The 20835-nt window shown below is 39.8% G+C and overlaps 1 protein-coding gene across 3 annotated transcripts in view; it reads left to right on the forward strand.

Annotated features, from left to right (window-relative positions):
* The first annotated feature begins 1489 nt into the window (after nt 1-1489).
* The window catches only part of rock2a (rho-associated, coiled-coil containing protein kinase 2a), a 33152-nt gene continuing 13806 nt past the window's right edge, over nt 1490-20835 (forward strand). For 2 of the 3 annotated variants that reach the window (XM_030044225.1, XM_030044226.1), the window contains exons 1-14: nt 1490-2349; nt 13787-13868; nt 14058-14158; nt 14327-14464; nt 14694-14954; nt 15952-16096; nt 16336-16474; nt 16849-16940; nt 17137-17296; nt 17860-17914; nt 18657-18745; nt 18878-18926; nt 19393-19528; nt 20738-20829. In XM_030044225.1, coding sequence (XP_029900085.1) covers nt 2251-2349; nt 13787-13868; nt 14058-14158; nt 14327-14464; nt 14694-14954; nt 15952-16096; nt 16336-16474; nt 16849-16940; nt 17137-17296; nt 17860-17914; nt 18657-18745; nt 18878-18926; nt 19393-19528; nt 20738-20829 — 1638 coding nt within the window. In that variant the 5' untranslated portion in view covers nt 1490-2250. The remainder of the gene's footprint in view (nt 2350-13786; nt 13869-14057; nt 14159-14326; nt 14465-14693; nt 14955-15951; nt 16097-16335; nt 16475-16848; nt 16941-17136; nt 17297-17859; nt 17915-18656; nt 18746-18877; nt 18927-19392; nt 19529-20737; nt 20830-20835) is intronic. The other variant, XM_030044224.1, reaches the window with a different exon arrangement.

Here is a 20835-nt window from a genome sequence, read left to right on the forward strand (position 1 = left end):
CAACCTGTCCACCGCCTTCTCGGTACAATGTCACCAGCCAGAAGGTACACGTCCATCAAGACAACTGACACATGACAAAATACCCTTTAACACAATGAAGGATTGTGTGTTGATCATTGACCAGGAATTTTAATTTCATCCATGTTGATTTCAGGTTGTGACACTGCAGTGTGTGCAAAACATCAAGGAGGTTGAACACTTTCTGAAAGCACTGTCATATTCCTGTCACTAAGCAGCCGCCATTAACATTATTTATATGGTTATAATAAAACATAGAGGGCTACGAGGGAGTCCTCAGTAAAATCAAGAAAAAATTTAACTAGAAATTAATTCACTAGAAATTGTTAAAAATTGTGAAATTGTGATTATTTTAATAATATCTTTTAATCTCACCACTGTTTGTCAAATATTAATTAATTTTTTTAATCAAAAGTAATTAATTTTGCCAGGGATGACACCATAACACAAACAAATATTTTTACACCACAAAAAGTCTCAATCTTAACAAGTCGCATCGCATTCAGTGTTAAAATCCTGTTATTGTTTTATAATAAGGTAAAAAAAAAAATCTGCCAGTGGGATAAGATATTGCCACTTTTTTCCAATGCAGTTTCACTTGTTTCATGATTTTTGCTGGGAGCAAGTATGAATTTAAGACAAAATTTGAATTTGTTAAGAAAATGACACTTGATTTAAGAGAGTTCTGGAAGTAGATTGATTAAAATTGGAAACAAGTGGGATTATCTCATCCAACGGGCAGATTTTTTTTCATTTGTTTTCATTTTGTTCATTTTAACACTGTAAACTAAAAGACTAAACAATGTAATACCAGGATCTGTAGGGCACAGTCACCTCTAATGGCTGTTCACATCTTAATGGAAATCAACTTGGGGATCTGAGACATGAAAAAAAGAAAAGAAAATTCCTGATATAGAGTGGTAAAATGCACAGGTAGGAGTATGAGATTGCTACAGACTATAATAATGATAATACAGATCAGAGTCAGTCAGATTGATGGGACCTGCGGTGCAGCTGCGCCCTCTGCTGTGTGAAACAGGAACACATCAGCATCACACTGTCATAACAACAGGGCCAAAACTCAAAACTATCTCACTTCTATAATTAATCTATAATGAATTCTCTAAATAGTCGTTCTTATACATTCTGTAACTGGGGACATTACTACTGAATTAAAGTAGATTTTAACTGTTCCTAGTTGTTTTGACACACTGATGGTGCAGTATTGTATATGTATTAATTGTTTTAAATACAATTAACCATTATAGGGCATTATAGGCTTGCAGTACGTATTATTAGATAGATAGATCTAAAAACACAGAGAGAGAGAGAGAGAGAGAGAGAGAGAGAGAGAGAGAGAGAGAGAGAGAGAGAGAGAGAGAGAGAGAGATGCAGCAGGGCAGGAGAGAGAGGGATTGTGGGTAACGTAGTCCTCAGTGTGTTGATGTCAGGGGGAGGAGAGACTCCTCGCTGTGTGCTGCTGTTGTAAATGTGTATGTATGTACTGAAAGGAATTCAGAGGCTCGAGGACTTTTACTGTGCGGATAAAACAACTTTTTTTTCTAGACAGAAGCTGGAACGGCAACGAAACGAGAGGAATAAATGCGAAAATGCGAAGAGAAATCCAGGATGAGACTGTCTCCTTGTTATTAAAAATTCCGCGCGGGAGAACAGACGTTATCGACTGAGAAAAAAAAACTTATGGGCTTCAAACGCCGTTGAATGGAGAGAAACGAAGCGGATTTTTCCCTTTCAAAGTGAGTCCAAGGCATTTCCAAGCGGCCGAAACCAAAGGGAAGGGGAGGAGAGGTGGGCAAAGAAAACGCCCTGCAGCCTGTTGCTGGTATTTCTAAATTCAAACTTTATCGCCGTGTTGGAAAAAATGCATCCATCACCTACAGGAGATGGTATTACCAGAGTGCATCTTCGCTAACGGCGTCAGAGCACAGAGCTGCTAACTAGCTTCAAAAAAGGCCTGCTGTTGTCGGCAACTTTGAAAAGCGAGGAGTCTCTTTTGCTTTGGGAATATTTTTTTCTCCTCATTGTGTACACTATTCCTATCGGACGCGATTTGGGTGGGCTGAGAGTCCAAGGCTGCTCGGCGAGGCCCACGGCCATTAGCCAGGAACAAAGAGGGTTCACATGTAACGTTAAACTCTTGTCACTTTTAAGGAAAAAGCCTCCTCATATCAAGCTAGCTACTGTTAACTTTTACCCACCAACGCTGCGGACATGTCACTCGGCGCCGAGAGAAGGATGGAAACCCGGCTGAAAAAACTGGAGGACATGATCAGAGACCCCAGGTCTGCCATAAACTTGGAAAGTTTGCTGGTGAGTCTAACTTAGTGGTGGAATACGTTACCTCATAGATTATTAATGATTACGCCATACTGTCTGCTGGTGAACCGCTACACAAGCATAACAGTGCATATAACCCATCGAGATAATGTATTGCCAAAATATTTCACCTCCCCTGTTTCCAGATTTTTCCCCGCTGCTTTGACAAGCTTTGACCATTTTTATCCCACACACTGTGATGCTGCTGGAGACTATTCTTTGTTAGTCCCCTCTATCATCTCCATTGGTTATGAAACAGTCCTGCACTAAAGTTTCCATTCTGTCCCGCAGTCAAGTGTCTTAAAGGCATTTGTGAGGGATAATCAGCCAAAATAAGAGCACATGGTCGATATAGGCCTAGCTAATAATCGTTTGCAGACATTATAGCTTGTGGCTGTATGCACTATCTCTGCAGACAGGGATTGACTGGTATATGAGAGAATGTGCTTGTCCTACTCGGTCTGTTTATGGAGACTAATGTTTCCATCTAAAACTCCCGCCTGGTTATTTAGGAGTTAGGCCCACTGGACCAGGATAGCCCCAGTGCCCACTGTCCGGACAGGGGAAACGCTAGATCCATACATCCACTGTTATTTTTGCTTCCATAGATGGTTAAGCACATATTGTCCACCCAATCAAGCCATATTTTTTTTCTTTTACATGTGACTGAGACAAAAGTTTTGCTCTTGAGATATGTTTTCAGACCAGTTATGTTGCAGCTGTGCTGTCACTGCACACATTTAATTCAGTATCATGAGAGATTATGCCATTCCTCTAGTTTTAATATAAAACTTGGTCTGGAAATCATTATCATGCAGCCTCCAGGCTAAACAAAGGGCTGTTAAATCATCAGAAAAACAACATTGCAGAGCTTGCTTACGTCTGCATAACTTGTGTCTGTGAGGTCTTGAATCAAAGGTCCATAAACTGTTGGGTCATCACCCTCGGTGCATTGTCTGTCAACACTGATTGCCTACACAAACTGGCAACTCCAAAGTGTGGTGGCCATGTATTCCTCTAGTTAAAGCTACCTGAAAACAAACATTACAGAAACAACAAACTGAGATTGAGGTCTGCAAGACATGAATTGTGTAGTTACTGCAGGTCCTGTGATGTGAGTGGGTCTTTTCCTCTGACGTTAGTTGGCTATGAGTTAAACTGTTGAATTCAGATGCAGATTTTTCAGTGGTGACTTGACTAAGACCTATGCTACCGATTTTACACTTGTTCCCTCATGTGTCATGATTAGCCTCATGAAGGAGACCTTAACCTTTTTTGGAGCGTCAGGGGATGCACCCTAGCCTGCCCTGTACAAGGCTAAAACACCAGTATCAGTGTTTGAACGTTTTCCAGTATTAGTGTTTGAATGCTTCACCAAGAGTGACATGTCACACATCAGAAACTGAAGTGAAGGAAATTTGTTTTCTGCTTTATTCACACCAGCAGATCTCTTTAATGGAGAAAAATAAAGTACATTTTCTACATTCAGTAAAGGATCAGTGCTCTGTAACAGTGCAGACTTCCCCAGATTTACTAAAACGTTTAGAGTGTTTTTAGTCATCCTTAAGACTAGGTGTAAGACAGTCTTGACCAGCCAGATATTATGCCACTGGTTTTGGACATGCTGAAAGTAAATCAGGACTGTATCTGGTGTGATGCTACAGCCAAGAAGACTGAATTCCTCAACATTAGATATTTAGCCTCTCTCACCCCTTTGGTGTACAGGTTTTTGGATATCAATTTAAATTTCATAAATTTCAAATAGTTATCTCTTGCTGCCATTTGGAGCCACCAATCGGCAAAGTTACCTATTGCAGCTTTAAAGTTAGATCAGTTTTGGTCCCCCTTACAAGATCTGACAGTGGGGCTTTCCATCAAGCTTGGGGCCCCCTGAAAGTGCCCACTCCTGATCAGCTCTCTGTGCTCACTTTTAAACAAGGACTAGCAGTCAGAATGCTGGCTGAGCAGCGCTTGTGTTTACTTCCTGCATATGAGTTGGGGAGATAGAGGTGTTGAGTGTTCTGGAGAAACGTTGAGTGGGAAGCATGTGTAGGAGGGAACAGGCTGCAGTTTTCCATTTTTAGCAGCCTCGGTGCTGTCGCTGGGATCAAGAAGATTGGTTTCTGAGTGTTGCATTCTGATAGGCACACACACAGACCAGAGTTAAAAAACATCCATCTGTTCAGGTGGCATTAAATCCTGCATGCTTTTCAGTGCCGTAATAATTGCTCACAGGCTCATTTTCAGTAAAGAATGAATCACAACAACACCCCTGCTATTCTGGCATAGGAGCAGCAACAGAAACATCCAGTATCAGAAGCAAGGGGTAAGACAGGGTAATGGATTATGCAGTCTCCTAAGTAAGAGCTCAGTTATTGAAACTGACAAATTAGTTTCAGCCTGGTAATACCTTTCTCTCCACTTGAATCTGACTTAAGATGCATGTAAGACTTTGCTGAGGAGTGATGTCTCCCCCCCACCCCCACTCCAGGGCTAGGGAACGCTGACGAGGTAAATCTGCTGCATCAGTCAGCTGGAATGAATGACATTCCTTTAAAGAATGCTGCCATTTCGACCATCTCTAAGTTGGGATATAATGTGCTCTGTTCCTTAAAATAGACTCAGATTAATGAGCAACAAGCCAAGCCTTGATGATCAAAAAGTGTTTGTGCTGGTATGGCATTATGCTCCTGTAATATTACACATCAAGCAGCTCAAATGTAAGATGATTGTCCTTTTTTTGAGACATTTTCTTTTCTAGTGAAAGCACTTTCATAGTTTTAAATGACACCTAATGCATGTCTTTAAAACCATCTCTTCAATGAGAAAATTGAGAATGAAAACATTGCATGAATGCATCTGCTCTAAGCTCTTTACCCCTCTTACACTGTAGTTGTTTAAATCAGTGGTTTTCGAAGTCGAGTCCAGGCACCCTCAGGGATCCTTGCTTCCAGGAGGACTGAGGACTGTTTAGACTCAACTCATGTCCAAAAATGTGGAATTAGCCAGCATTTTGATGTTTGAGTCTACATGGTTCTCATTGGTTTGATAAAATCTGGGTTTTCTTTTGCTTAAGTCTCAACAGTCCTCTGTTCAATCTACCTTCATTTTTGCATAGTGCACTTTTAATTTCATAATGATTTAATTCAGTACAAATGCTATTATACAAAAACATGAGTGATTTTTTTTTTCTTCTCACTACTTTGAATCTATTTATCAATGCTCAAGGACCACACCAAAATATCTTTTCATATCATAAGGTTGCCAGGGAAACTTCAAATGAGGGTGCATTGCACAATGCAAATGAGCTTGGGGATCTGGTACATGAAAAGTTTGAAAGCCTCTGGTATAAGCCATAAACTATCCACTGTAGTGCTTCTATCAGCATTGGAACAAATGCAACCTAAAGTATCAGCAACCTTTTCCCTGTGCAAGCTGTAATGATCTTTATTTGGCAGCATACCGCTGCTGACTGAAGTACTGAACTCACTTGGCAGCTTGACGTATATTGAGTGATTGCTGAGGGCAAGCAGAAGAAAGGGCATTTTTCCAGATTAAAAAAACAAAAACAAAAAAAAAACATGGACACTTGATTGCAGTCACATAAGCCTTTCTGACGTCCTTAAGGAAATGACCTCATTGAGTAAATAGTTGGCAGCTATATATGGGGCTCAAAGTCCCTGCGAATGGCTGCACTTTCCCCTTTCACTTTTAGCCTTATCTCTTTTCTCTCATTCTGCTTCTCTCAGCCTTCAGCCAACCCCCATCTCATGCTTGTTGAACACCCAGCAGATATTGCTGGTGGAAAAAAATACACTTATTTTAAAAGTCTATTTTTTTTTTTTGTTCCAGGATAACATATGGTTGTCCCTCTGGTTTTGAACTCTTCTGGGGAGAGGAGAATATTTCAAGGCTAAATATGTGCTTGCTATTCATCAGTTTGCCTGGAGAGCAGTGTGGGAAGTAAAGTTTTTCAAATCGTCTCTTGTGACACTTCCTGGGTACCTCTTTAAATTCTTTCCTTCTGAATATTCATTCATTCTGTGCAGCATTATTCTCTCTCCTCCATCCTACTCATTTTTCTGTTTGTTTTTATCATCCTTCACTCAGTCCCTAGCCATTTGCTTCCTTTTTTATACTGTTTTTCTGTCTTCTGTCTTTCTATCTTCTCTTTCTGTCATGTTTGTCATACTCATCTATAAACAATATTTCTGTTTTCTTTATTTCTTGTCCTTCTTTGTAGTGTTTCTTTGTCGTGCCCATATCATTGCTTTTCCACCCCCTCTGCATCCCCTCTCCCTTTCTCCATCTTGTGTATTTATTTCCAATCACCTGTCTGGGGTGGAGTGGGGATATCCCCTTAAAGTCATTCCCTTTGTGTCTTTAGCCTGAGTGTGGGTGTCCGGTTTGTCTTGGGAGTATAGCTGAGTTGCTTGCAGGCAGCAGCAGCAGTCCTGGCTGCAATGTGCTAGCTGGGAGAAACACTGCCTTATAAGGCGCTGGGGACGGTGGCCCCGGCCAATTTTTTGCAAAACAAGCCAGTCTCTCCTCTCCACACCTCCTCTAGTGAGATAGTCGGGCTTCTCTGTGGCCTTTTTTTGGATTTTGCTCCACTCCAGTGAAGAATACCCGGCGTCTTCCGGGTGTGTAAACCCTCATTCGTCGTAAAATGTGTCACATTTGACTTTAGTGCTGTAGTTTACAGTCCTCTCTGGTGATCAGAGCTAGGAAACTTGATCAACTCATTACAGCCATAAGCCGTCCACCCGAGTGTTTTTGAATACTCAACTGAGATAACATGTAAAATACTTTGTATCATTTCTTTGTATCAGGGTTCTGAATAGACCCCAAATGGTCTCTAATTTATCACCACCATCAGAGTTTCAATTTGGTTATGGTTTCATCTCTGTCTTTTTGTCTTTGTGTTTGTCTGCTTCTTGTCAAGCTTTATGAAAAAGGTAGCAATGCTTCAGGCTAAAATTTTGAGTACAGATAGTCACTGGTCCAAGGATCACTTGATTACATTTTAGTAGTGATCAGGATCTGTGATTTCTATCGTTAGATGATCATTGTTTATTTGTCATAACTATTCAGTTATGCTATGTTCATGTCCTGGTGACAATCTATGACATCTGGCCCATACAAATCAACTGCTAAAGAGCATTGCATTCATGTGCTCTTTTGTTGCAAAATCAAACCTAGAGGAAAAGTTTATACAAACAAAACGGGCTGTAGCTTTGCAATTTTTGTGTAGGGGGAGCTTTGATGTCAACGTGGAGTTTTCTAGTTGAAAAGATTGCTGTTGATCTCACTGTTGTGATACGCCAAACAGCCTTAGTTCATTTTGGCAGGAATGTCACAAATATTTAATATGCTCTGTGAGAGAAAATGCAGCTTTTTTTAAGTGGGAGGGGGAGGCTCCTCTCAAGTATTATGCTAGTGTAACCAAACTGAGTATCATAGCAAGGCAGTGATTGTCTTTTTAATAAATGAAAACGAGACACTTTTGAATGTGCAGTGTGAGAACATTATATCAACATGAAGCAATTAAATTGATCTTGTGGTGCACTTTGCATAATGAATAGTTTTAAAATTTTCAGGTAAAACACTCATCATTCAAGAACTGCAAGCAAAAAGCAGGGTTTTAAGAGATACTCAGATACGTCTTCAACAAGGGTTTGACAGGTGATGAATTCTTTATTCAAACTGTTTGTAGTCAAGTTGCCTTAAATGTGATAGTTTATCATTAATGTTCTCCATCACTTTTTTGGTGCAACTGTTTATCAGAGAAAATGGTGCCTTGGTGTGCTCCGTATTGCTTGGAACAATTACCGTGGGACCAAAGGCGTGACTTGTTGCAAATAAGATTTTTGAGGACAACAGGAAGTGCAGTTTCTCGCTAAGTGTTACCCAGAAAGTTTACCAAGCATTAATAGGTGGCACAGCACCTGTCCGTTGATTATACTCCCCACTGATAATCAGCGTGTCAGGAACTGTCAAAAATGACCATGATTGATTGGTCTTTGTTTTCTTATGGGAAAAAAAGAATTGCATGTTAGCTGTAACAAATTCATTACAAACCAGCATCAGTAGGAGTGTCATATCCAGAGTCCCTCATGCAGGGAATGTAATAATGAAACAACTTAATTTCCCAGTAGAAATTAGTTGCATTTTCAGAAAAAAATAGAATCTATAAAATCTTGTCCATGACCATATGACTTGTTCATGTGACACTGTGAAGACTAGAGGATTTCCTAATTTGTGTACAGTGGTACATGCTCTTCATGTTAAAGAAAATACATACATATCCTGAGAAGATCCTATCTTAATCTTGCGGATCCTCTTGTCTAGACACATGGCTTTTGGAAAAGTCATGTGGCCGGGCACGAAACATTGCATTTAAGCGCAATGTGCATGGTTGAAATCAAATCATTTTCACATGTAAACAAACTACAGATTCCTCTCTAATTAAAAAAAAAAATACAGTTTTCTTTATATTTTGGGTATGGCAACCTTGATGGAAGTGTTTTGAAACTTTTTGAAATGTTGAAATTTTACTTCCCTTCTTGGTTGAACAGAGAGTGAATAGAACCCAGTCATGCAAAGCAGACAATCATTCAACAGCATTCGACATCCTAGTGGCCAGATGCACAAGCCCCTATCTTGAGCTATACTGTTGCAGCGTCTTAATGTTCTGCAAATCTTAAAGATTTTGTTACCTGAGTGTGAGTCAGTTCAGGGACGGGAGCAGAGAAGAGAACAGAGGAGACTCCCACGCACAGTGCTCTATCCATCTGGCCTCAGCACTATTATTCCATCACAACCTGCTGGTGAAACAAAACCTCCTACACACACACACACACACACACACACACATACATACATACACACGATTTTGCACTCTTGAACACATACATACTGCATACACTGTCACAAACATGCGCACATATGAGAGGGATGTTGATCTGAGCAACAACAATTCCTTTTACTTACTTGTGAGGCTTTTACATTGTGAATGACTACATACATCTTTCATTCCTTTTTAGCGAAGCCAAGACAGCAATGTGTGTGTGTGTGTGTGTGCGTGCGTGTGTGTGTGTGTGTGTGTGTTAGGGTTCAGTCAAAATAAATTTAAATATGTCTCTGTTGAGGTATCGTCCATATCCAACATCTATATGTGTATGCATATATATCTATTCATTTTCATGCCAAAAATACTAAATCTTACATTGTTACTTCAGAATTCTGTCTTTGTTGGAGTGGAATGGCCTCTGATGAACAAGACCATCATGGGATGCTATTTAAACTATATTGAAACCCAGGATAATGAAATTGTATTAAGAGGGCTAGCAGCTGTGTAACAGTAGGAGAAACACTTGACTGCCTTCAAGTTAAGACTTAATTTCTGAACCATCATTGAGCAATTAAATGAATAAATAAAATGTCATGTGGCACACTCGGACAGTAGCGGTCGCAAACTCCTCAGTAATAAGAGACATGCCACAGCGTTGACCACTTTGCCACTGTAATGCTTTTACCCCATTATCTTGTTTTATGTTTTTTTTTTTTTTTTTTTTGGCCAGTGGAACATTGCCACAAGCCTGTAGCAAGCTGACCTTAAGTTCAGTTCAGGACCGTAGTCATCCTCTCTTTACCATTTTTCCTGCCACATTCCTCAGTGTACTGTCTAATACAGCATGCCAAAAAATGCATAGGGCACAGGAGCATGGGACAAAAATCTGTCAAGTGAAAGAATAAGACGTACTGTAGTTATTCCCTGAGGGGACATTAGCTGTGCTTTTTTTTTTATGAGCCTCTGCAGGATTCTTGCCGTTCTCCGTCTTTCTTGGTGAGTTATGGGCCCGGCCTGGCACGGTCCCCCAACTCTGCCCGGCCCTCCGTTTATCCCGACAACTATTTTTAAACGTCTGGAATTCGATCAAAACATTAGCTTTCTGCCCAAGCCTTTTAAAGCCCAGAGCACTGCTGCTTGTTTTCTGTTCCACATGCCTGGTGATGAGATTGAGAGGTGGAGGGGGAGGCGAGGGTTGGGAAATGACTGCAAATATAGCTGCGAGGGTTTCCGATGCGAGGGGCTTTGAATAGTTGGGTTATTCCTCCCTGTGTTTATCCCCTCTCAGGTTAACATCATCACATTCCTGGCTGGTTGAGCCACGTGGCTTTTTACAGGGTGATAAAGAGTGGAAGCAGACAACTAGAGAATGACAGCTCAGTCACGTCAACAGCAGGTTTGCTAAATAAAATGGAAGAGAATAGAACAGTTGAAGCAGACTGCTTATTTACTGCTGCTTCTCTGTGGCTTAAACTGCTTTCAGGTCTTTGTATTTTCCAGGAGTTGCCAAGCAACCCAGCATAACCCGTTGGCTTGATTACAGTATAGCAGAGATAAAATGCTGAAGTGCTATCTGCTCCATATATAAGAGCTCAGACTGATAAGCCTAACTGGGCAGAAACTCATGCCAGCTCAGGCAGACCGTGCTGTTTGAGGCATTAACTGCCAGTCTGTCACTGCAGTGATACTGTAGGCACAAAATCATTCAGGGGACTTGCGTTTGATCACTGCAGGTCCAAAAGATGAACAACGTAAAAGATTTTATTCACCCTTGGAACAAAATTGATTTTTAAATGTTTATTTAAGAATTTTATGTTTAATTTTTCATATTTTTCCATGTTCCTCATTCTTGTACTATAAATTAAAATTCCAATATTAAAATAATTAGAAATATATTTTTTGGACTAGTTTTGGTAATTGTCTGATAATGTTTTCTTTTTTAAAAAATAAATAATTTTCAGGTAATTTTCTTGTATTTTTTTTTTATTATTATTAGTTTGCTTATTTGTTTATTTTTGCTGATTTCCAGATCATTTCTTGCTAATTTTCTCACCATCTTTTTTCTTCACTTTTTTGAAAGAAATCAAGGGAATGTGCTCATGTTTCAAAGTGTTTGCTCACTAGACATCATTATGACACAAAAATATGTACAAGTGATCATCTTAACATTATGTTTTAATCTCAGCACTTTGAAATTATTTGTATGACACCTACATGATTGCATAATTAACACAAACCTAAATATCTTTCCATATCCGAGTCCTGATTTAAACTATGGACATGGACTAACTATGGAGTAAGGACTGAGATTGTGGTTTGTAACTGTTTCTATTGACGGTCATAAAAAACAGATTTTCACCTCAAAGGCTAGATAAGCCACCATGGCTGTGGGTGAGGAAGGGAGGTGCTTTGGAATAAGTCCAAATATGTCAGGTACATTAAAGTTTAAATAACTTCTCAGTCCAGCTTAACACATCCCCAGACACTTGTCAGTTATTTAATATTTATAAATAGCTGCTTTGGCAGAGCAGCTGAGAAATGTCCTCCAGAGGCTTGTTGGCATTTTTTTCAGTCATGCTAATGGAAGCAGATGGAAAGAACTGCATGCAGCCATTTCTCTTGTGGAGCTCAACCACACTGAACTGCTTATTATGCATGAAATACAGGGTCTCTGCAAGTCCCAAAAATTGATTAAAATGCCTCATTAGTTAACTCATGAACATAGAAAAATTTGAGTATCAAATTGTTGAATTCAGTTTTTTTCTGTGTGCTTTCTTGCTGCTGAGAAATCAGTCCAGCCATACAAACCTATATTCTGATCGGTCTACGGTTTTCACATTCACATTAATTTTATTAGTCAAATCTGTCTAGTATTTTGTATATTGTATTTTATATATTGTTTATGAGCATTAAGCAATGTTTAAAAAGTCTCAAATTGTAATTGGTGACCTTGTTAAAGGTGCACTTGAATAAGTTCTGAGTGTCAATTTAAGTGAGGACTTTTGCTTATTCCATGTTTTTGTTTGTTGAGTCTGAAGGGTCCTCACTAAAAATCATGCCCTCAGCAGTTTTGAATAATGTGCCTTTAAACTCAATAATACATGAAGTAGCCTATTTGCTTGAAAGATGTTTTGGTAATTAAAGAGTGTCTGCGTGGTTGCTTTGTGTATTTTGTAATGCATTTCAGTGGCACGCATGTCTGTATTTTATTCTCTTGGCAGCCGGCTCATGCAGGGCAGTAGTAGCAGAGAATGCTGCCTCAGAGGAAATGACTTGCACACAGGGACGGGCTTCATGACACACTGAAATTATCTTCCAGCCCTGGGGTGGGGTGGATCATTTCCTGTATTGCTAAGCTGCCAGGGAAATCCTTATGTGTATGATTTTGTCTGTGTGTGTGTGTGTGTGTGTGTGTATGTGTGTGTGCGCACTTGCCCCCCTAGCGTGTGTATTTTTTCCCTTAAATAGTAGTTTTGTGTGAGGTCAGTCCTTTAATGGGGAAGTGAAGTTTAGATGACGAAACAGAGTGTGGCTCGCTGCAGGCTGACTGGAGCAGAGAAGATGGAGAGAGCAGGAGAGAGACAGATGAAAGAGGAAGAGCAGAAGTAAAGGGCAAAAGAGGAAGAAAAGGGCGAGAGAGGAAGTGGAAGGAAGATCATGGCATCCTGAATCGCAGTGTAGCCATAAAGAGAGGGAGAGGGTGGAAAGAAAGAGAGAGGGACAAGAGGCAGAGGAGTGTGAAAGAAACCAATTGACACTACTGGGTCAGACTGGGGTTACTGCAGGCTCTGTTGTAACATTTGGCTTGGCTCAGAGTTTCAGACAGCTCTGCATTGACCGTTCAGGAATGCACACATTGATAGATGACTTCCTCATTGTTATGCACTGTGCCGATTGGGGGATTTGCATAAGTCTGTCTTTTGCTCATTTATTGGTTGCCATTTATTTATCAAACCAGGTGTCAACATGAATTTGAAAATGAAAAAATATTTTTTCACTACAGATTCTTTTGTGTTCAGGAAACACCCTCCTGTCAGTACTAAAGTCACTGCTATCATTCTTAAAGGATAGGTTTGGTATTTTTCAACTTACATAAGTTATACTAAATTCCTGATACTCATCATAACTGCTTAAGTGAGGAGAAACTTGCAGTCCACTGCAGCTTGCTGCCCTTCACACTGCTCTAAGAGGACGCTCGTATTCAGCCTCAAAAACCATTATAAATCTCCTCTTTAAAAACAGGAAGCTCACAACACAGTCAAATACATCTTGAAATGCTTCATCCAAAAATGCAAATGATACTTTCTAACAAATATTATTAGGCATTTACAATAATACATTTCCTTGTGTACATCAACACCATTCTGATGTGGCCCCTTCTATGATTACCTGTAATGCAAGAAAACAGTTGGGTCCAGTACATTCCCATTTGAATGTTATTAAAATAACTACACAGTGATCTGGCTATATAAATTTCTGTCTATCAGCAGTAAAATTTGAGATTTCTTGCAGATTTTTATTGTTCCATCTTTTCTGATGGCCAAGCCTGATGCGAGATTATTCTTCCTCTCTTTGCAGGACTCTATAAATGCCCTGGTTTTAGACTTGGACTACCCTGCACTACGTAAAAACAAAAACATTGAAACCTTTTTAAACAGATGTAAGTATTTGTGTGTGTGTGTGTGTGTGTGTGTGTGTGTGTGTGTGTGTGTGTGTGTGTGTGTGTGTGTGTGTGTGCGTACGGGATTGAGGATGTTTACCCCTTTTTTAAACCTGAAATTTATTATTGCCATAAATTGACTGTTGATTTAAATAGGTGACATAATCGGTCTTCTTTGTTTGATGTTAGATGAGAAGGTCATGGGGCATATTCGGGACCTCCAGATGAGGTCAGAGGACTTTGACAGAGTTAAAGTAATCGGCCGAGGAGCATTTGGTGAAGTTCAGCTCGTGAGTATTGGAAGCTGGTGTTAATTTTCAGTTCAAACAAACAACCAAGTTTACTGTAGGGAGAAGTCTCTTGATTAAATCCAAGACTGCTAAAACATTACTGATGTAACATTCAGACTATCCTGTTATTCATAAGTCATGGTTGGTTATTTCCCCTCAACCACTCAGGTGAGGCACAAAGCCTCTCAGAAGGTCTACGCTATGAAGCTGCTGAGCAAGTTTGAGATGATCAAGCGTTCAGACTCAGCCTTCTTCTGGGAGGAGAGGGACATCATGGCCTTTGCCAACAGTCCCTGGGTTGTACAGGTGTGGCACATAATTCAACTCACTACTCTGATGTGGATTTGCCTGCAAAGATTTTCAAAATATGTTTCAGGTAGTAAGTGCACAGCATGCTTTGTCATCAGTTCACACAGCCATCATTCAGCAATGTCAGACAGTGCTGGTACCCAGACCTTTGCAAGTGTGATGTAGAAGTATTTAAGTCACCATCAGTGAAAGGAGTTTGTGTTGATGTGTTTGTTTGCATGTTCAGTTGTGCTGTGCTTTCCAAGATGAGCACTACCTCTACATGGTGATGGAGTACATGCCCGGAGGGGATCTGGTCAACCTGACAAGCACCTATGATGTACCGGAGAAATGGGCCAAGTTCTACACAGCAGAGGTAGTGATGGCCCTGGACGCCATCCACTCCATGGGCTTCATCCACCGTGACGTCAAGCCAGACAACATGCTGCTGGACAGACACGGGCATCTCAAGCTAGCTGACTTCGGCACATGCATGAAGATGAACTCTGTGAGTTGTTTGCCCTCATAGAAACATCAGCCCAGCATCCTAAACTTCTCAAAGATAAACAATTTTGGGATCAGACCTTCACAGTCAAGCCGTGTTCAAATGATTCAATTTTTTCCAAACCTCCAACATTTTTATTAATTAAAATCATCAGGGTCCATTGTGCTTGGCTTGTTTTTTTGTGGAGCACAGTTTGTTGAAATTTTATTTTAAAAGATTATCATGCATAGACAACAATACACCCACAATAAACTGTAGAACAAAGGTTAAAAATAGGACCAAAAAGGACATGGAGAGTGGCAGCACTCAAGAATAATACACGTGCACTTTCTAAAGTTGAAAAATAATTAACTTTGTAGAAGAGTGCCCATTACTTGAGATATGCTATTTCTAATTTATGCTGTGTATGAAGCTTACAGTTTCATGCTCTGCTTCAAGTCTTCTCTCTGCCATGGTACAGCAAAATACATACAAATGTACATCTGAACAATACCAATAAACTGACACCATGTCACTAATGCTCAACAGACCATCTGATGTTGTTATGGAGACAAATTGCATGTCATTTGAGCCTCTTTTTCATATTATCAGCACAAACTGGTTGAGGCTGTGGTTTTACTACCAAAAAAAAAAATAGAATAGCATTAACACATCTCTATACTTTTGGCAAAGGTAGCACAACCGAATCTTTGTCTTTCATTTAATTCCAGGGCAGACTTTTGAATTGGCTTGATTATTGTACAGCTGTCTATTATGCTATTCGCCACTTGTTGGTTTGAAACTAGAAGCAGATTCGGCCACAAAGGAAATTTTGGTCCTTGCCAGCATGAATGACACGCTTAGCAAACACTCAGTTAATGCTAGTATTTATCAAGTGTCTGTGGGCGCAGAGTAAAAAAACAGCCGTTCCAGAAAAAAAAGCCAGATATGAGACTGCACTGTCAGAACTGACTTGTAAGGTTGTTCCTCTGAAGGCCATTGTTGTGGGTTTCTGTTTCAGACTGGCATGGTGCACTGTGATACAGCAGTCGGAACTCCAGACTACATCTCTCCTGAGGTGTTGAAATCCCAGGGAGGAGATGGGTATTACGGCAGAGAGTGTGACTGGTGGTCCGTGGGGGTTTTCATCTTCGAGATGCTGGTTGGTCAGTGAACATTTCTTGTGGTCACAAGAATTCCACAGGACATGAGTGGAAAAATCTATATTTTCCTTAAATGCTGCCTAGTATGACTTTGTGTCGCTATTGTACCATACCATATGCTATTTCTTCATCTATACTATAAATAGCTTTCTAGAATCATGTCATTACAGAAAGCAGCCGTTCATTCCTGTTTCTATTGGAGTATATTTTACAGCTAACCTTAATACTGTAATCTTTGTTAGGTGACACTCCGTTCTATGCTGACTCTCTGGTGGGAACCTACAGCAAGATCATGGACCATAAGAACTCCCTCAACTTCCCAGATGATGTGGAGATCTCCAAAGATGCCAAGAATATTATCTGTGCCTTCCTTACTGATAGGTACAGCGAGCTAACTATGTAAAATATTGCTCAAAACTCAGCACTCACTTAGAAATCACCAAGAAGATTACTAACCAGTGTTGATACCCTAACCCTAAACACCAGTTTATTCAGAAAAAACAGGGCAAATCTATGGGATTTTAAGTAAGTGGATACAATGCCCTTCTTTTTTTCAGCACCATTTTGCTTATTTTGATAAGGCATATGCATTTTAACTTGGAAATCATGCCTACTGCAGCTTTAAACAGTACAAATCGCACATTGTAAAAGAATAATAAAGTGGTGCCATTTTAACCAGTTCCCACCTTAAGATAAGCAGACAAAAGGTAACTGTAGCTGTTGCTCTACCACTCATTTAGTCTTTTTGTTTTGAGGGAGGTGCGATTGGGCCGGAATGGTGTGGAAGAAATCAAGCGACACCCTTTCTTCAAGAATGACCAGTGGACCTTCAGCACCATCAGAGGCAGTTAGTGTCACCAAATTCAACAGGGGGGAGCGATTTCAGCTGACCCTACATAATGCCTATTTTAAATTCATTCATTGAACATATTAAAAGTGAAAGTGGCTTTCCGCGCGATGCCTCTTTTCTAACAATTCACATTCTCTCCCATTTGTGTTATCTGTCTCACCCTGTCCTCACCCTCTGTCTTCCTTGTCCTCAGCGGTTGCCCCTGTTGTCCCAGAGCTGAGCAGTGACATAGACACCAGTAACTTTGATGAGATAGAGGAGGACAAGGGCGATGTGGAAACTTTCCCCATGCCTAAGGCCTTTGTTGGAAATCAGTTGCCCTTTGTCGGCTTCACCTACTTCAAAGAGGACCAGTAAGCTATCTGTTTATCTCTGTTTCTGTTGATTGTTGAGACTATATACATACACATTTAATACACACCTGCACACTCTACACTTTTTGGTGAATAGCTTTTAATCCACTTTTGCTGGCTTAAACACATTACTTTGTATGTTTATCCACTATGCACACAGATAATGTGCATATCCAGTAATGCACAGTAATTCACATCTCTTTCAATCCTGCAAAACTGTCAATAAAAATATTGGATCTTCAAATATTTATTTGTTGTATGGATTTCTGTATACCTGATTATTGTAATTATTTGTATTATCATCAGTACTCCCTTACACTCATAGTTTCTCACTCACTCTGCTGTGACAATGAATTAATTCCTCAGACATCATTCAGTTTTCACATCATCATGTAATTTAGTCAAATTTAACCTGAATTTACATTTGCTGTAGATCGAAACCACACAGCATCTAGATTTGTAAATATTATACATACAGTAAAACATTTTACAATTTAAGGAGTGGAGGTATATGGTCCCTTTTTTAAGTTAATAGATATTAACCTCGATTGTTGACTTTCCAGGTTATTAAGCTCTTCCAACAATTCTTCGGTTGTCCACGAGAATTCAAAAGGAGAGGTAAGCACCCTTATTTTTTAACCACTGCATACTGTGTGTGTGTGTATGTATGTTTGTTTGTTTGCTACATGGAGAATGTGTTACTGCAGTACCCAGACTTCAACAGGCTTCAACAAGGAAATAAGTAAGGGGGATATAATCTCAGATGAGCACTCAAAACAGGCTTGTTGACATTGCAATCATTCTGATTGAATAACAATGCATTAAGGATCATGAACTGAATATCAGTGACACAAAAGAGAATTTCTTATGCTGATCCCATGACTTAGGGTCAGCCTTTGGTAGGACTTTTGTGGTCTTAGCCAAGCTAAACTAGACCTAAGCAGCTTTCAGTTTAAATGACTAAAAGCTTATCAGAGGGGAAATGCTCAATCTCATCGACTATTATTACTTACATAGTGGCTTCCATTCATTATTTAACCTCCGTTTTGGAGCAGAGTAAAACAGCTTAAGGTCCACTTCTGCCTGTCGCCTCGCTATGTTTTTATTTGGACAGAGTGGATGAAGAATTTGATGTGCAGTTTAATATATCCTCTTCTATCTCTTTCATTGGCTGTTACTCAGTGCAGCACTGTTGTTGAATGATAATAGGAAAATACCATACTGTTGTTAGGTTGTAATATTTTTGGTCATCCAGGAGAACAAAGGCAGTGAGCCTGGTTTGAACTTCAGTACATGATTTGTGCTTTGGCCAGCAAAGCCACCAGGACATGTGTGATTGATGGTTCCTTTCCTCTTACAGTCAGCGGCGTTGCAGAAGAAACTTCGCCAACTAGAGGTGCAGCTAAATAATGAGTTGCAATCCAAAGACGATCTGGAGCACAAATACAGGTATTAGAGGCATAGAAAAATAACATCTATACAATAACTTTTGCTCCAAATATTGCATGTGCTTGAGCTGAGTTGGCATGTGACTTCTGTTTTTCAAATTATCATTATTGTATTCTGTTGTTGTTTCTGCAGAGGTGCAACTAATCGTCTAGAGAAGATCTCCAAAGAACTTGAAGAGGAGGTAGGCAAATCACAGAGAAAAATCCACATCACAGACACTGCTACTGGTAGAGATCACATCTGTTTTTCTTTGTGTATACTGCTGCTGTGTGCCACTGTAGCAGCTCAGTCTCCCCACAGCCATCATTTTAGTTAGTCTCCTTTATTCAGTTTTCATACACATATTTTCTGTTCACACCCTTCAACACAAATTGTATGAATTTCTTTAACATGTTATTAAAATAATAAACCGTAATCCATTTTTGAACATGTCTGACTGCCACCGTTTCATGTCCAGTGGAGGACTAAAGTTGTGAGTCTAACTGAACTTGAATAATTATGTCAGCCGTTCTGTTTGGATCCAAATTGTGTTAGTTCCCAACTGGATTCACCAAAATCAATTCTCATGAAGCTAATTATGTAATCATAGTAACATGAACCCAGCCCTATAGGACTTTTTGAACAGATAATCTAATGATTAATTGTAGGTGAGCAGCAGGAAGAGTCTGGAGTCGAGTCTGAGACAGCTGGAGAGAGAGAAGGCCCTGCTGCAGCACAAGAGCCTGGAGAGTCACCGCAAGGCCGAGAGCGAAGCCGACAGGAAACGCTGCCTGGAGAACGAAGGTGACACAGGGCATGCATGGACTCTAACACACACAGATACTGTAGATAGGGTTGGCTATCAAAAGTCAACATTTGGCATTTTTGCTATCTATCAATCAGGAGTCATCAAAGCATCTTTGGAAGGTACTGAAGTACTATCAGATTGAGACCTTTCTTGTGTATGGGGATTTGAGTGATCAAATGACGACAGTCAGGTTATATTCAAAACAGCAGATGGCATCTACAAATGTTACACAGAAGATTAATTACCCTGTTGCATAATGAGATGTTTTCATAATGCACAGACGTTTTAAAAAAGCTGTCAGCAAAATTAAAGCAATGGAAATCAGTGCTGGTAGGAGATTTTGTAAAAGCTGGTCCCTTAGACATGTGCTGGCACAGTCCTTTTTTTAATTGTTTTTTGTTGTGAAATGACCCTTATGTTGAAAGAAAAAATAAACATTCATGCAATTCATGTGAATTGAAAAATAAAACAATAACCTCCTGAATAATTGCTTGCTCACCAAAGCCTTCTTGTCTGGCTTTTAATTGGGACTGGAAGAGTTTTGATGTGAGTCAACAGCCTCTAATAGAGTAGCCATTACTGCCACCTACTGGCTGAAAACAGTAACAGTAGAGCATATTCAACTAACAATTCCCATCTTAGTAGGTTTTCAAGCAGTGCACCAGCCTGCTTACTAGAGGCATAACCTCACAGGCCTACTCTTTTTTTTTTTTTTTTATGGGTCAATGCATTGTCATTGTCTTGTACTATTAGTCTGTTATGTAATTTACACTACACTTATATATATTGTCTCAAATTTGTGTTGCTGATGCTTCTTGAATACTAAACAGTGATTTAACAATGAGGATAGACGAAAAATACCATATTTTTACGACTAAATACAGCTGTGTGCGAACAAAACAGAAGCTTAACTTAACCCTTCTCCTGCTGCCACATACCAGTTGGTTATTATATTTTATGATTATTTTTTTTTTTAAACTACACCGTTAACAGTGTGCATCGCCATATGTCTAGATTTATTTTCTTCTGCTTACCTGTGGGAGGTTTGGGAAGTATTCCTTTGTGAGTTTTTTTGTTCTAGAGACCATAAGAAAACATTTGTGCTGTAAATGTTCCTCGGTCTTCAAATTGGAAGGAAATTCCCTCTGAGGCTTGACTAAATTAACAGACCCTTCTCTTCTTCTGTGCCCTTCTGTGTTGTGCAGTCAACGGCCTACGAGACCAACTCGACGACCTGAAGAGAAGAAACCAGAACTCGCATATTTCCAACGAGAAGAACATTCATTTGCAGAGACAGGTCAGA

This window comes from Myripristis murdjan, chromosome 22 (assembly GCF_902150065.1).
Source record: "Myripristis murdjan chromosome 22, fMyrMur1.1, whole genome shotgun sequence".
In the NCBI taxonomy this organism is placed as follows: Eukaryota; Metazoa; Chordata; class Actinopteri; order Holocentriformes; family Holocentridae; genus Myripristis; species Myripristis murdjan.